Source organism: Oncorhynchus mykiss, chromosome 2 (genome assembly GCF_013265735.2).
Source record: "Oncorhynchus mykiss isolate Arlee chromosome 2, USDA_OmykA_1.1, whole genome shotgun sequence".
NCBI classification, from domain to species: domain Eukaryota; kingdom Metazoa; phylum Chordata; class Actinopteri; order Salmoniformes; family Salmonidae; genus Oncorhynchus; species Oncorhynchus mykiss.
Genome location: NC_048566.1, coordinates 38,937,448 through 38,952,634, shown reverse-complemented (window position 1 = coordinate 38,952,634; position 15,187 = coordinate 38,937,448). Strand labels below are relative to the sequence as shown.

The following is a 15,187-nucleotide window of genomic DNA, read 5'->3' as shown; positions in this document are numbered from 1 at the left end:
TGGGTTCGCGCCCAGGCTCTGTCGTAACCGGCCGCAACCGGGAGGTCCGTGGGGCAACGCACAATTGGCCTAGCGTCGTCCGGGTTAGGGAGGGCTTGGTCGGTAGGTATGTCCTTGTCTCATCGCGCACCAGCGACTCCTGTGGCGGGCCGGGCGCAGTGCGCGCTAACCAAGTGCCAGGTGCACGGTGTAGCCTCCGACACATTGGTGCGGCTGGCTTCCGGGTTGGATGCGCGCTGTGTTAAGAAGCAGTGCGGCTGGTTGGGTTGTGTATCGGAGGACGCATGACATTCAACCTTCGTCTCTCCCGAGCCCGTACGGGAGTTGTAGCGATGAGACAAGATAGTAGCTACTACAACAATTGGGGAGAAAAAGGGGTAAAAAAAAATAATTTAAAAAAGAGTGGAGTGGGGTTCTTCTAGTGCAGGGGTATCGATACTGCATGACAATACTTCTGCATTAAGAGATACTTTCCAATTGACTATATAAAATAGTAATATTTATATTGAGAACAAATTACACATTTTTCTGAAAATATATGTTTACTAGAGACAAAAACAAAACATAGAGACATAAGAATCTGAATGGCAAAGTTTTGCATTCTGTTCACTATTTTTAAACAACAACTACCAAGACCAATGATTGAGGAACTGGTAGTCACAGATTGCATTCATTGTGAGAAAAACCATTGGCCTATGATGCGCCCACTCTTACTGTAATATCATTAACGGAAGTTGAAACAGGATATGTGAACACTGGCCACCATGTCAGTCAAACCAAGGCCTAATTTCGCAGAAACCCTCAGGATTATATAGACATCCCATGATGATCCTCAGTATGAATCATGCTTCCATGAATGACTACAGGTTCTATTTTCAGTGTTGAGATCTTAAAATTCTAAGAGGACTTTGGGTGTTATTCTTAAATACAATCGTCCGCTCATAGCCCACAGTGTGTTGAGAATGGACCCAAGACTATGATCATGTTCTTAGCGCTAACAGGGAATGGAGAGATGCTTTAGTCGTCATTGTCTGTAGACTTGAAATGATCCTCGTCGATGGTGGAGAAGATGTGTCCTTCGTTGCTGAGGAACTCCACTGCATGCCTATGATTAGACCAAGGACAGTAAGATAGGTGCCAATGCAGCATGCTTAATTATGCAGTCTACTCTTGTGCCTTGCACATGAGAGTGCACTGGGCCACGTTCAGTAGGCAAATGTTGAACGTTGCAGATAAAAATACAATGAATAAAGCCAATATGACTTATTCTACATCCCAGAAATACATGTTTTTTTCTATAAAATATTTATATCTGAAAGCCGGCCGAAGTTGTGCCCTGCAGAACAAACCACTGTTGTGGTCCAACAGGACACATTCAAGCATATCAAGAACTTCAGAAACTGATTTGAGGATGGAGGGAAGGGAATGTCTTACTTGATGACAGCCAAGCTCATGCCGCTGAGTCTCTGCTTCAAGTCCTGTGTGCTGATACCCTGCGCGTCTGGACAGCTCCTTATCAAGCTCAGCACCTTATGAGAGGACAAGAGCATAACAAAAACCATTCATATAGAATATTGTGCCAATCACATGTAGAACAACTCTTGAAAACTTCCCAATTGTTATGCCAGTCCTACAGATGGCAGTATGGTGAGGCATTTTTAATAAAAACTGATGAGGCCCAATTCATTTTGTAATCATTAGACCAATGTGCTAGATTTTTTAAATAAAGTACACTTTTTTCTCCTTTCACCTGGTAACAGGTGCGGGTTTACTTTCCAATTGGTATGGTCGGTGCGTTTAGGCTACCTATTGTTTATTCTACCAACTATTTAATGTGCCCAGCAATTTTCTTTAGTCCATTGCAGACTCACCTGGTTCTGGCTTGGGCTCAGGCCGTTAGCGGACATGTCGTTGGCACCCGAGTATCCACCTCCCATGTTGCCACCCACTCCCGGCCGCGACAAGGGCACCATGCTAGTGTTCATTCCCCCTCCTCCGCCCATCTAAAAAGGTAACCAGAACTGTGTGTGAGTGGTGCCAAGCAGGAAGAGAATCAAAACAAAACTTTATTCATAAAAAGCACAAGCAGCTGATTGTGGCATTACTGAGGTTGAATGGCCTTATTCAAAGCTAAGTTTAATGATTCATTTATCTCCATTTAAATACGTGGCAGATGGGCCAAGGCCAACTCGTCGGCTCTGTGACTACTGTTATACAGGTGGGAAAGTCAAAAATTCAGGCATATTGGTGCTGTTCAGGGCCTAAAATGTAATTTTTGTTCCACCAGCCACTGTGTCAGGTAGATTTAAAAATCTACCAGCCACTACATTTTTTACCAGTCAAAATATTTTTCTTCACCCCTAAAATTACATCAACAAAACAAAAACAGATGAGCATGCTTTGTAATGTTTCTAAAACAATAATGTATTACTAGTAAGAAGTAATGTGGTATATTGTTTAATTTCATATACATTTTTGTGACCAGTGTTAACGAAAATAATCAGATGTTCACATGCCCCGTTAAGGGCAGGAGGTTACCGCGGTTACACGACTCAAGAGTCATGTGTCTGAGATTCAGAGTCTGACTAATAACTGCATTGTCTTCTCTTCCCTAGCAGTTGAAACTCAAATAAAGAAAAAAATACCTAGATTGTGAACAAAATGTAAATTGCCAAGAAACACAAGGACAAAGTATCAGTAGACTTCCGAGTCAAGTAAATTAGACCAACATTATGCCTGTGCACAGCTCTTCTAAAAAATAATTTTTCACTCAGCTCTTCATGGACGCACAGCCCCAAGACAGGCAGTGTGGCAGCTCGAGGTGGGATAGGCTATAGGATACGTAGTTTTGACTTTGTGCGATTAATTTACCAACTATGAAACAAAATGGCAGAAATAATATGAAAACAGCTACTGCAGCATTTATTTTGCTATAAATATGATCATACTTGACTTCTTATTAACAAACGTGAGTGAAACTCTAGAAGTGTGAAGCCCTGACCACCCTCCAACATGGCTGGTGAAGAAGGCATCTTACCCACCAATGCCAAAATCTACCCGCAGGAGGGGGGTGTTAATTTTAGGCCCTGGTGCTCTTTGTCATGTGTGAAGGAAGTTCTCACCATAATCGTCTGTGGTTTGCTGAGCAGCACGTGTGCCTGCACCACCTCCAGCATGTGGGAGGTGATCTCGTTCATGTCGTCAAGGGGCCGGACGCTGAATGCTACCATGGACCTGTGGTTCTATCGAAGACAGGAAGTTACACAAACACCCACAGTCAGTGCATCAGACACAGAGAGACACACAGGACTGAATGTGCAACGCACACTTTCAGTTAACATGAATGCATTTGCACAGGTCAGTGAAGGCTCCTCAGAGAATGCAGGACCATCCCACTCAGTGAATTGCATTAAAAAAATGAAGTGAAACATTTTAGATAAACTATACTAAATATATTAATGTCAACAAATAACTGATAAAAAAAAAAAACTTTTGCAATGAGGGGCTCAACAGCACCCTCTAGGGGAGCACCATGGTGTAGCCAGAGGAAAGCTCTTTTCCCTCCTCCTCTGGGTACATTGACTTCAATACAAAACCTAGGAGGGTCATGGTTCTCACACCCTTCCATAAACTAACAAAATAATTATGAAGAATTCCGGAGGACATCCTCCAACCTATAAGCGCTATCGGCATAAACTGACATGCTGTCCATCCAATTAAAGGAGCAAAGAATGAATCTAGTACTGAAACCATATGCTACAGCTAGATAGCACTGCAGTGCATAAATTGTGGTGAATAGTTGACTCAAAGATCGAGAAAGAAAATAGTTGATCAGTTTGGACAAATTAAATTCTTAAATTAAGAAGCAGCAGAGAGAGAGCTAGCTATACGATGAGTGTACAAAACATTAAGAACACCTTCCTAATATTGAGTTGCACCACCACTTCTGCCTTCAGAACAGCCCCAATTCAGTTCTTGACACAAACCGGTGCTCCTGGCACCTACTACCATACCCCGTTCAAAGGTACTTAAATATTATCTTGCACATTCACCCTTTGAATGGCACACACACACAATCCATGTCAACTGTCTCAAAAATACTTATTTAACCTGTCGCCTTCCCTTAATCTACACTGATCGAAGTGGATTTAACAAGTGACATCAATATGGGATCATAGCTTGTCAGTGTCGTAGAAAGAGCAGGTGTTCATAATGTTTTATACACTCAGTGTATTTTTTAATTATTGGTTTAGCTTTCACATACTTAGCTAATGTAGCCGATTTAACCTACACAAGAACCTGACAGAGAGGAATGCAATTTGTTGGCTAAGGCTATTCAACACTGCAACTCTTCCAAGTCAAGGGGAGCTTTCTGTTTTATAAATGTATTGCCACAGGGGCTCACCGGAGTAACTGCTAAACTGAATGCTGTACACTGTACTGCGTGATTGTACACAGGGATTGATTGTGGGTTTACTAGTTCTACTTGGTTGATTATGACGTTAGCTCATATGGTGACAACGATCTAGGCAGTGTCGCAGTTTTGGTTTGGCTTGGGGAGATTTTTGCACCTGGTCATCAAAGTGATGATGCTGTATGTGGCTGCTATGAAAGTGAACCATGTGTGCTTGTGATCAACGGTGTATTCACTTCACCAATTCTGTTGCAAAACGTTTCTTAAATGGAAGCAAACGGAACTAAAACGGGAATGGACCTACCCAAATTTGTCCAATAGAAACTCTTGTGTAAGTTGCAAAACGGAACGTTTTGTAACTGTTTGGACAAATGATTACACACCAGATCAGCTAGATGCAGGCAAGACTGTGCAAGGCAATATTTAAAGTGTCACGGTCTCGCCTTGATTACTCCAATTTGTCTCTCGACCTGTGTACCAAGGCTATAAACATTCAATTGTAGGCTCTCTCATGATAGGTATATGGCAAATTTGCGTATCATGTAATAGCCTAAACCTATCAATGATACATTGAGCTGGGTGAATAGAATACAAACTACAGTCATCCAATATTCTGTAATAGAAATAAGGCCATGCTCATAAAAAAATGAATTGTCATCCCTAATGTTAAACAGCACCGACTGCCACTGGCATGGTGAAGTTTACATTTGTGAATCAAAATGCCAGCGGCAACTCCCTGCCCTAGACGCATATACAGTTGAAGTCGGAAGTAAACATATACCTTAGCCAAATACAATTAAACTCAGTTTTTCACAATTCCTGACATTTAATCCTAGTAAAAATTAGCCTTCCACAAGCTGAAGTTGGGTGAATTTTGGCGTCCTGACACAGCTGGTGTAACTGAGTCAGGTTTGCAGGCCTCCTTGCTTGCACACGCTTTCAGTTCTGCCCACATATTTTTCTATAGAATTGAGGTCAGAATTGATGGCCACTCCAATACCTTGACTTTGTTGTCCTTAAGCCATAACTTTGGAAGTTTGCTTGGGGTCATTGTCCATTTGGAAGATCCATTTGCGACCAAGCTTAAACTTCCTGACTGATGTCTTGAGATGTTGCTTCAATATATCCACATAATTTTCCTACCTCATGATGCCATCTATTTTGTGAAGTGCACCAGTCCCTCCTGCAGCAAAGCACCCCCACAACATGATGCTGCCACCCGCCTGCTTCACGGTTGGGATGGTGTTCTTCGGATTGCAAGCCCCCCCTTTTCCTCCAAACATAATGGTCATTATGGCCAAACATTTCTATTATTATTTCATCACACCAAAGGACATTTCTCCAAAAGGTACGATCTTTGTCCCCATGTGCAGTTGCAAACCGTAGCCTTTTTTATGCCGGTTTTGGAGCAGTGGCTTCTTCCTTGCTGAGCGGCCTTTTAGTTTATGTCGATAAAGGGCTTGTTTTACTGTGGATATAGATACTTTTGTACCCATTTCCTCCAGAATCTTCACACAGTCCTTTGCTGTTGTTCTGAGATTGATATGCACTTTTCACACCAAAGTACGTTCATCTCTAGGAGACAGAACGCGTCTCCTTCCTGAGTGGTATGACGGCTGCGTGGTCCCATAGTGTTTATACTCACGTACTATTGTTTGTACAGATGAACGTGGTACCTTCAGGCGTTTGGAAATTGCTCCCAAGGACAAACCAAACTTGTGGAGGTCTACAATTTGTTTTCTGAGGTCTTGGCTGATTTCTTTTGATTTTCCCATGATGCCAAGCAAAGAGGCACTGAGTTTGAAGGTAAGCCTTGAAATACATCCACAAGGTACACCTCTAATTGACTAAAATGATGTCAATAGCCTATCAGAAGCTCCTAAAGCCATGACATCATTTTCTGGAATTTTCCAAGCTGTTTAACATCTTGGATATAGGGGGCGCTATTTAAATCTTTGGATGAAAAACGTTCAAGTTTTAAACAAGATATTTTGTCATGAAAAGATGCTCGACTATGCATATAATTGACAGCTTTGGAAAGAAAACACTGACGTTTCCAAAACTGCAAAGATATTGTCTGTGAGTGCCACAGAACTGATGTTACAGGCGAAACACAGATAAAAATCCAATCAGGAAGTGCCGCATTTTTTGAAACCGCCTCATGCCAATGACTCCTTATATGGCTGTGAATGGGGCACGAATGAGCTTAGGCTTTCTGTCGCTTCCCCAAAGTGTCGACAGCATTGTGACGTATTTGTAGGCATATCATTGGAAGATTGACCATACCAGGTGGTCGCTTGGTGTCCTCCGTTGCAATTATTGCATAATCTCCAGCTGCAGTATTTTTCCGTTTGCTTCTGATGAGAAACCAACTGCCACGACTGATATATTATCGAATAGATATGTGAAAAACACCTTGATGATTGATTCTAAACAACGTTTGCCATGTTTCTGTCGATATTATGGAGCTGATTTGGGAAAAAAAGTTTGGCGTTGTAGTGACTGAATTTTCCGGTCTTTTTCTTAGCCAAACGTGATGAACAAAACGAAGCTATTTCGCCAACACAAATAATATTTTTGGAAAAAATGAACATTTCCTATCTAACTGAGAGTCTCGTCATTGAAATCATCCGAAGTTCTTCAAAGGTAAATTATTTTATTTGAATGCTTTTCTTGTTTTTGTGAAAATGTTGCCTGCTGAATGCTAGGCTTAATGCTATGCTAGGCTATCAATAGTCTTACACAAATGCTTGTGTAGCTTTAGTTGAAAAGCATATTTTGAAAATCTGAGATGACAGTGTTGTTAACAAAAGGCTAAGCTTGTGTTTGAATATATTTATTTCATTTCATTTGCGATTTTCATGAATAGGAAACGTTGCGTTATGGTAATGCAATTGAGGCTATGATTACGCTCCCGGATACAGGATTGCTCGTCGCTAGAGGTTAAAGCACAGTCAACTTAGTGTTTGTAAACTTCTGACCCACTGTAATTGTGATACAGTGAATTATAAGTGAAATAATCCATCTAAACAGTTGTTGGGAAAATTACTTGTGTCATGCACAAAGTAGATGTCCTAACCGACTTGCCAAAACTAGTTTGTTAACAACAAATTTGTGGAGTGTTTAAAAAAATAGTTTTAACCTCTATGGTATGTGGGACGCTAGTGTCCCACCTGGCCAACATCCAGTGAGATTGCAGAGCGCCAATATACAACTATTTAACATAGGTTTAAAGATTAACTTCTTGTGAATCCAACCACGGTGTCAGATTTCAAAAACGCTTTACCGCGAAAGCATACCTTACGATTATTTGAGAACATAGCCCAGCAGACAAATCATTACAAACAGTAACCAGCCAAGAAGAAGAGTTACACAAGTCAGAAATGGAGATAAAATGAATCACTTACCTTTGATGATCTTCATATGGTTGCACTCAGAAGACATTCATTTATTCAATAAATGTTCCTTTTGTTCGATAGTCTCTCTATATCCAAAAACCTCTGTTTTGTTTGCGCGTTTTCTTCATCAATCCACATCCTCAAATGCAGTCAAACAGGCAGAAAAAAATCCAAATAGTATCCGTAAAGTTCGTAGAAACATTTCAAACGATGTTCATAATCAATCCTCAGGTTGTTTTTAGCCTAAATAATCAATAATATTTCAACCGGACAATAACGTCGTCAATATAAAAGGTAAACAAGAAAGGCACTCTCTCGGTCGTGCGCATGAAATGAGCTTACTCCATCATTTTTCAGAATACAAGCCTGAAACAATTTCTAAAGACTGTTGACATCTAGTGGAAGGCATAGGAACTGCAATTTGAGTCCTAAGTCAATGGATACTGTAATGGCATTGAATAGAAAACTACAACAACAAAAATGATTTTTGAATGGATTTTTCTCAGGTTTTCACCTGCCAAATCAGTTCGGTTATAGTCACAGACACCATTTTAACAGTTTTGGAAACTTTAGTGTTTTCTATCCAAATCTACCAATTATATGCATATCCTATCTTCTGGGCCTGAGTAGAAGGCAGTTTAATTTGGGCATGCTTTTCATCCAAAATTCCAAATGCTGCCCACTACCCTAGAGAAGTTAATGACTCCAACCTAAGTGTATGTACACTTCTGACTTCAACTGCAAAATAAACATTTGCAGGTTACACATTGTTTGAAAACAAAAACAAATGAACGTGTAGAATGATGTGGTCATGGCTGTGATATGACCTACAGATAAAGGTATGTAGTTGTGTGGGGATGATGACGTCACCTGGAAGGAGCGCAAATTGCCAGAGACCTTGACGTAAGTGCCTGGGGGGATGACAGTGCTGTCCACACTGGGATCCTATGAAAGAGGAGAGAGAGCAGGACAGAACCATAGGTGAGTTGAGTTAGCAGTTGAACTCTCATTTGAGTGTAGCCTGATGTCAAAAAATATATGTTTATTGAACATTATTTTGAAATTAAACCGCAAGTGTTGACTGTAGTGTATATCCTTCCTGATCCTAGTACTTAGCAGCCCTGATGAGACTCACCTCCGTATCTACCCACTGCTTCACGTCCATAGGGGCCCCTGTCATGTCATCGACTTTGTACTGGATGTTGGTCATGGATTTGTCAGTGGTTCTGATGATGCCCACAATGGTAACCTAGCACACAAAAATAGAATACTGTCATAGTATACCAAGGCACACCTCAACCTTCCATGTACAAATGTAAATGTAAAATCCTAATCAGTCTTTGAGTCACCGTATCGCAACACACCACAAACCCCAACAAAATGGCCACCATCCTCATATTTAAGATGTATTTTGGGTTACCTGGGCAACCTCTATCTCTCCCACTCTGAAGACATCCTCTGCTTGGGCAGCAGACATGAGCTGGGACACTGTGCAGGGGACAATATGTTGGGCACGTTGTCTCTGTAAACATACATACACAGAAAGCCTGAGTAATTCAGAGCCAACTTTAACCTACAAAAAAAAAAAATGACACAATGGCAGACACAATAGTGCGTTATGCTACTAATATTACGATGACAGACATTTTCCACTTGCTGTTCGCTATAATATATGGAGTTGGTGAATGACAAATACAGACCCCTTTCTTCTCTCCTCCCTGGGAGGCAGCAGGTGATGCGAATCCTCCCGGAGACTGAGTGTATCCACCACCCATGTTTGATTCACCGTATGATCCACCTACATGAAATGACAGTCTTTAAAATATATATATTTAACTAGGCCAATCACCGACGGTTGTGTCAATGAGACAACTGCAGCAATAATTCACTGTCTGACTAAAACCATGGAAACAAGCAAGCTTGCATTACTAGCTAACGTTAGGTAGCTGATTGGAGACTACACACGAGTGAGCCAAATAGCTAACGTTAGCTGACAAAAGCACTATAGTAACAAGTTAACTACAGTAGCTAAGGTTAGTTAGTTACCTAGCTAACGTTTGCTAATGTTGTTTCCTGTTACTGTACGACAAAAAGCTCGGTGCCTTTTAGTTTACAGAAGAAATAAGGTCAAGTCAGCTACTAGCTATCTTTGCACAAAGTCAGCGCACAAACTTTGCACAACAAAACAGACCTCAAGAGAGCTGGCTACAATAGCAAGCTAACGTTATTTACAACTAGGCAACTTTTGAGCTATTCTTGACAGCCATATAAACCATTGCTACAAAGACAAACTCACCTTGGTTCCACATGGTGCCGTTACCTTACGTTATATGATAAAATAATGTTTAAACAGGTGGCAAGACAATAAAACGTGTAAAAAGTATTCACAACTATTCCCCTTCCTGAACAATTCCGCGCGCTGGAAAGTTGACAGTATAGAACGCATGCGCCCTACAGAAATGCCGCGAAATCCATTGTCCAATGAGATTCTGACTAGATTTGGTAGCTAAAACCAATGAACATGCGAGATTGCTAGACGCACTAGTTTACCCAGAGATACACTACATGGGTATGTAGACACCTGCTCGCATGACATCTCATTCCAAAATCATGGGCATTAACAGTGGCGACCCGTCATTCTGCCTCTTGAGTAAGGCAGCTCCAAAATGCAGGTGTTTCAGCCTAGCTCAGTGCTTTCTGTGGTGGAGGGGTAGCGAGGAATACAGAGCGTAGGCAATCTTCTTTAGTTGCGCTGTGATTGGCTTAGTGTTCTGTCAGTTTCGAATATGGTAAGCGCTTTCATTGTCTGTGTGTGTTGGGTGGGGGGATTTCCACAAAATCCAACCTATTTTAATAAATGTCACCCTAAGCAGGATAGAACTTATGCAGCAGGTTAGGATACTGAGTTTTAGGTTAGGAAAAATGAGGGGAAAATCTTTCCCTTTTAATTGGTCAACTATCACATTTACAGCTACCCCAGTAACCACCCTTTAATTGAGAGCAAAACAATTCACATTTCTTGCCCCCATTCGTTTAACACCGAGTGCCTTCTCCCTCTGACCAGCAGAAACACAAACAATTATCACAAGACCACTTCTGGTTACCCTCACCGATTCCACAGTACCCAATTCTGTTTTCACTCACCCTGAAACCACAAATGGATCAGCCAAAAGGCAAGTGTCCACTTTTTCCAAAAACTTCACTCCTACTGTCACAGACTCATATTTATCCTCACCCTCAGTGCAAGCCTCAAGGGCACCAAGAACTTCACCACACCTACTACCTCTGATACTTCGCCCTCATTCACTTCAATTTCTCCTCCTGTCTTCAGCTCACTCTGCTTACATTTTCTACCATTCTTCTGTAGCAAACCATCTCCCTTTTTCCAGCCATTTTTTCACTGACTCAAGCTCACCATCTTCCTCCCTCTCTCTCTCTTAGACCTCATCTGCCTCTCTTTTCCCCTCCATTCCTCCTCTGTATTTCAAGTATTATCCTTATGATAATGCTGCAATTCTCCTGACATATCTTGTTCTTGCTTTCTCAAGGGACCCCATTTAACTGGCTGTCACAATCTCCGTACAATCAGCCCGTCGGGATGTGGCGCTCAACAGTACATCCCACTTATAACGCAGCTGCTTCATCTTGATGGTAATATTTATCAAAAGCTACCGCAACACTTTTCAATTTCAAACAAGCGTGCTCTCCGCCTTCCTTATCCCTTGTCTGTCATATGACATGTTCCACTTCCTTGAAGCCAACACGCATCTTCGGGTTATGCTGGACTCTGTCCTAACCTGCTACGAAAGTCACTTTTTATCGAATTGGCGTGAAAAGGGTGTGTCCCCTGTTGCAGAGGACATGCCTCTGGGAGATAACACTGACAGGAGATTTACGATGTCTTCAGGGATACCGCATTCCAGAGTTAATGTTTCTGTTCTGTACTGGGGTACCAGGCGGAGATGGCTGCAGTATAGAGTTGGGGTGCCAGACACTGGTCTCTACACAATGAAAACTGTTTTTACAGCAGATACTTATAATTCACAGCAGACAGTATCTTTCATACAAATCTTAACCTTGTGACACATTCCATGCATCTGTTGTGTGTCATGTAGACTGAAGGAGGATGGACTTTGTAATAAAATGCTGTGGCTCAAACCAGCTCGAGTTCTCAGTGATCACCTCCAGGGGTGATTACCAACCAGCTCCATTACTGCAGTAATTAAATAATAAAGTGATTGTTGAAGAAATCTAAAAGTCTCTCCTTTTGATTACAATAGTTGTACCACCATTTTGGTGACAAGGATGGGATGATAAACTTAATTTTCGGATTTTTCCCAGTGAAACTCAGGTTAACCGTGCACACGGAGTTGCATTAGATGCAACCAGAGGAAAGCCACTCTCCACTATTTGGAGCAGATCGGATCCCCACCTGGCTGCGAGCGTCAGCTGAATGGATACATAATTTTTAACAGAATTGGATTAAGGGTGAGACTGGTTTCTTTCAATAATTGAACTTAAAGTGCACAGAATTAATAGTACATATTAGACATAACTGAACATTTAAGTGATGAAAATATAATATATATATATATATATTTTTTAAACAACAAATGCGCCTGTTGAGGGTGTACTCAGAGTTAGGTCTCCCTTAACTTGCTATGGCTGCAATCCCCCTATCGGGATAAGTGTCATCAACAACCGCTGAATAGCAAAGCACTACATACAATAAATATTACTATATTTATATTCATGAAATCACAAGTGCAATATAGGAAAACACAGCCTTTTGTTAATCCACCTGTCGTGTCAGATTTTGAAATTAAGCTTTATATCGAAAGCAATCCAAGCGTTTGTGTAAGTTTATCGATCGCACGATAAAACATTAAGTACACTTAGCATCAGGAAGCTCGGTCACGAAAATCAGAAAAGCAATCAAATTAATCGTTTACCTTTGATGATCTTCGGGTGTTTTCACTCACGAGACTCCCAGTTACACAACAAATGTTCCGTTTGTTTGTTTGTCGCGTTATATTCAGAAATCCATGGGAAAGAGCGGTCACGACAACGCAGACGAAAATTCCAAATAGTTTCATTTGTATTATTGACAATTATGATGACGTTTATAGTTTTTAGCCATATTTGTGATTTTTACAATGTGAAGGAGAGGGAGTTGCCTTTTTCCTATGACCGTATGGGTACAATAATTTTTCTTTATGAAGTTAAGGGTAGTGATTCTAATTCGATTTTGTTGTTTTAAATTATTTTATTTTGACCAGTAGTAGTGTTTTTTTGTGTTTTTTTTTTTTACACATTACTCACATGGGTAGTTGTGTGTCAAAAAGGGGGAGGTAAAAGTTTAAGTTTTGGATTGAAGTTTACACGCCTTGATATGTGAAGGAGTGTATTATTGTGGTGTTTGTTCTGATACAAATCTCACCCGATTAGGTCTGCTGGATTGTTAGGATTTTTCCTGATGGGTTATAGGTCTAACTTCCTGTTCCTGTGGCTCTGCGATGAAGTTGACAGTGTGATGGAGAGTATATGCCAATTTGAAAAAAATAGTTAAAATAGAATGTGTTATTCTCTTTGACATATGTTTAGACATTGGTATTAAGAATAATTGGTAAAAGTAATAATTTATCATATAGTTAATGCTTGTCAAAAATGAACTGAACTGTTGTTCTGATATGATACACACCTGTCTATATAAAGGTCCCACAGTTGACAGTGTATGTCAGAGCTAAAATCAAACCATGAGGTCGAAGGAATTGTCCATAGAGCTCCGAGACAGGATTGTGTCGAGGCACAGATCTGGGGAAGGGTACCAAAAAATGTCTGCAGCATTGAAAGTCCCCAAAAATACAGCAGCCTCCATCACTCTTAAATGAAATAAGTTTGGAACCACCGAGACTATTCCTAGAGCTGGCTGCCGGGGCAAACTGAGCAATCAGGGGAGAAGGGCCTTGGTCAGGGAGGTGACCAAGAACCCAATGGTAACTAAAGAGTTCCTCTGTGGAGATGGGAGAACCTTCCAGAAGGACAACCATCTCTGCAGCACTTAGACCTTTATGGTAGTGGCCAGACGGAAGCCACTCCTCAGTAAAAGGCACGACAGCCCGCTTGGTGTTTGCCAAAAAGCACCTAAAGGACTCTCAGACCATGAGCAACAAGATACTCTGGTCTGATGAAACCAAGATTGAATTCTTTGGGCTGAATACCAAGCGTCACGTCTGGAGGAAACCTGGCACCATCCCTACGGTGAAGTTTGGTGGTGACGAGTTTTAATGACTCCAACCTAAGTGTATGTAAATGTCATATTTACCAAGCCGCACTGCTTCTTAACACAGCGCGCATCCAACCCGGAAGCCAGCCGCACCAGTGCGCCGGAGGAAACACCGTGCACCTGGCCACCTTGGTTAGCGCACACTGCGCCCAGCCCGCCACAGGAGTCGCTGGTGCGCGATGAGACACGGACACCCCTACCGACCAAGCCCTCCCTAACCCGGGCGACGCTAGGCCAATTGTGCGTCTCGTGGCCGGTTACGACAGAGCCTGGGCGCGAACCCAGGGACTCTGATGGCGCCACCCGGGAGGCCCACTATCAGGCTATTTCTTCACATAAGTGCAGCAATGGCAGTAGGCTATAAGCGCAAATATTCCTAAATGCAATCAATCAGCGGGAAAACACTGTTCTCAAAAATGAAAGCAAATACGATGTGTAATGCTTTATTATATAGGTGCATTTTTAATGGGGAAAATTATCTTCCCCAAACTTGAAACTCACGCGCCACCTACTGGTAGGTAGGTATGCCAGGTAGGCTCTACAATCGGTTGTAAAGCAAATTAATGTTATTTGGCCACTTTAGTTGTGATACAAATCTGATCAAAACACATAGGCCTATGGGCTAGGCTACATGAGGTGTGCGACTATGATTTGAAAAAGTTGCAAAAAAAGGCATGTGCTGTTTTTTGCTTTACTGCACATGCTGGACAAATCTGTCGTTCTGCCCCTGAACAGGCAGTTAACCCACTGTTCCTAGGCCGTCATTGAAAATAAGAATTTGTTCTTAACTGACTTGCCTGGTTAAATAAAGGTAAAATAAAAAAATGTAAAATTAAATTCACAATTGATAATACATCATTCACAAGTGATAAGCTAATGTTGTCACCCATCAGACTATTCTTAATGTTGTCTTTACATATACTAAATAATGGTGTTAAATTAGTTTTGATTTACACTGAACAAAAATATAAAACGCAACATGCGTTAGTCCCATGTTTCATGACCTGAAATGAAAGCTCCCAGAAATGTTCCACACAAAAAGCTTATTTCTCAAATGTTGCACAACACAATGCCAAATATGTCTTAAAT

The 15,187-nt window shown here is 41.4% G+C and overlaps 1 protein-coding gene across 2 annotated transcripts; it reads right to left on the bottom strand.

Moving 5' to 3' along the window:
• Positions 1-523: 523 nt before the first annotated feature.
• LOC110489231 (replication protein A 32 kDa subunit) lies at positions 524-10,413 on the bottom strand. 2 transcript variants are annotated; one of them, XM_021561873.2, is made up of 9 exons: positions 10,109-10,413; positions 9,513-9,610; positions 9,233-9,334; positions 8,948-9,061; positions 8,644-8,757; positions 3,123-3,242; positions 1,872-2,003; positions 1,435-1,529; positions 524-1,105 (listed from the first exon to the last, which is right to left on the bottom strand). In XM_021561873.2, exons 1-9 carry the CDS (start codon positions 10,119-10,121, stop codon positions 1,018-1,020), a joined length of 876 nt encoding a protein of 291 aa, XP_021417548.2. In that variant the 5' UTR covers positions 10,122-10,413; the 3' UTR covers positions 524-1,017. The 2 variants fall into 2 exon arrangements, with proteins under 2 accessions (XP_021417548.2, XP_021417555.1); XM_021561880.2 differs by having other exon boundaries at positions 529-1,105; positions 8,683-8,757; positions 10,109-10,394.
• Positions 10,414-15,187: the final 4,774 nt, after the last annotated feature.

Bases quoted from the DNA above. Each gene is read 5' to 3' on its own strand.
- LOC110489231 (XM_021561873.2), bottom strand. The intron at 9,335-9,512 runs GTCTGTATTTGT...GTATGTTTACAG, and splicing joins AGGGAGGAGAGAAGAAAGGG to AGACAACGTGCCCAACATAT. The intron at 2,004-3,122 runs GTGAGAACTTCC...TTACCTTTTTAG, and splicing joins GCAAACCACAGACGATTATG to ATGGGCGGAGGAGGGGGAAT.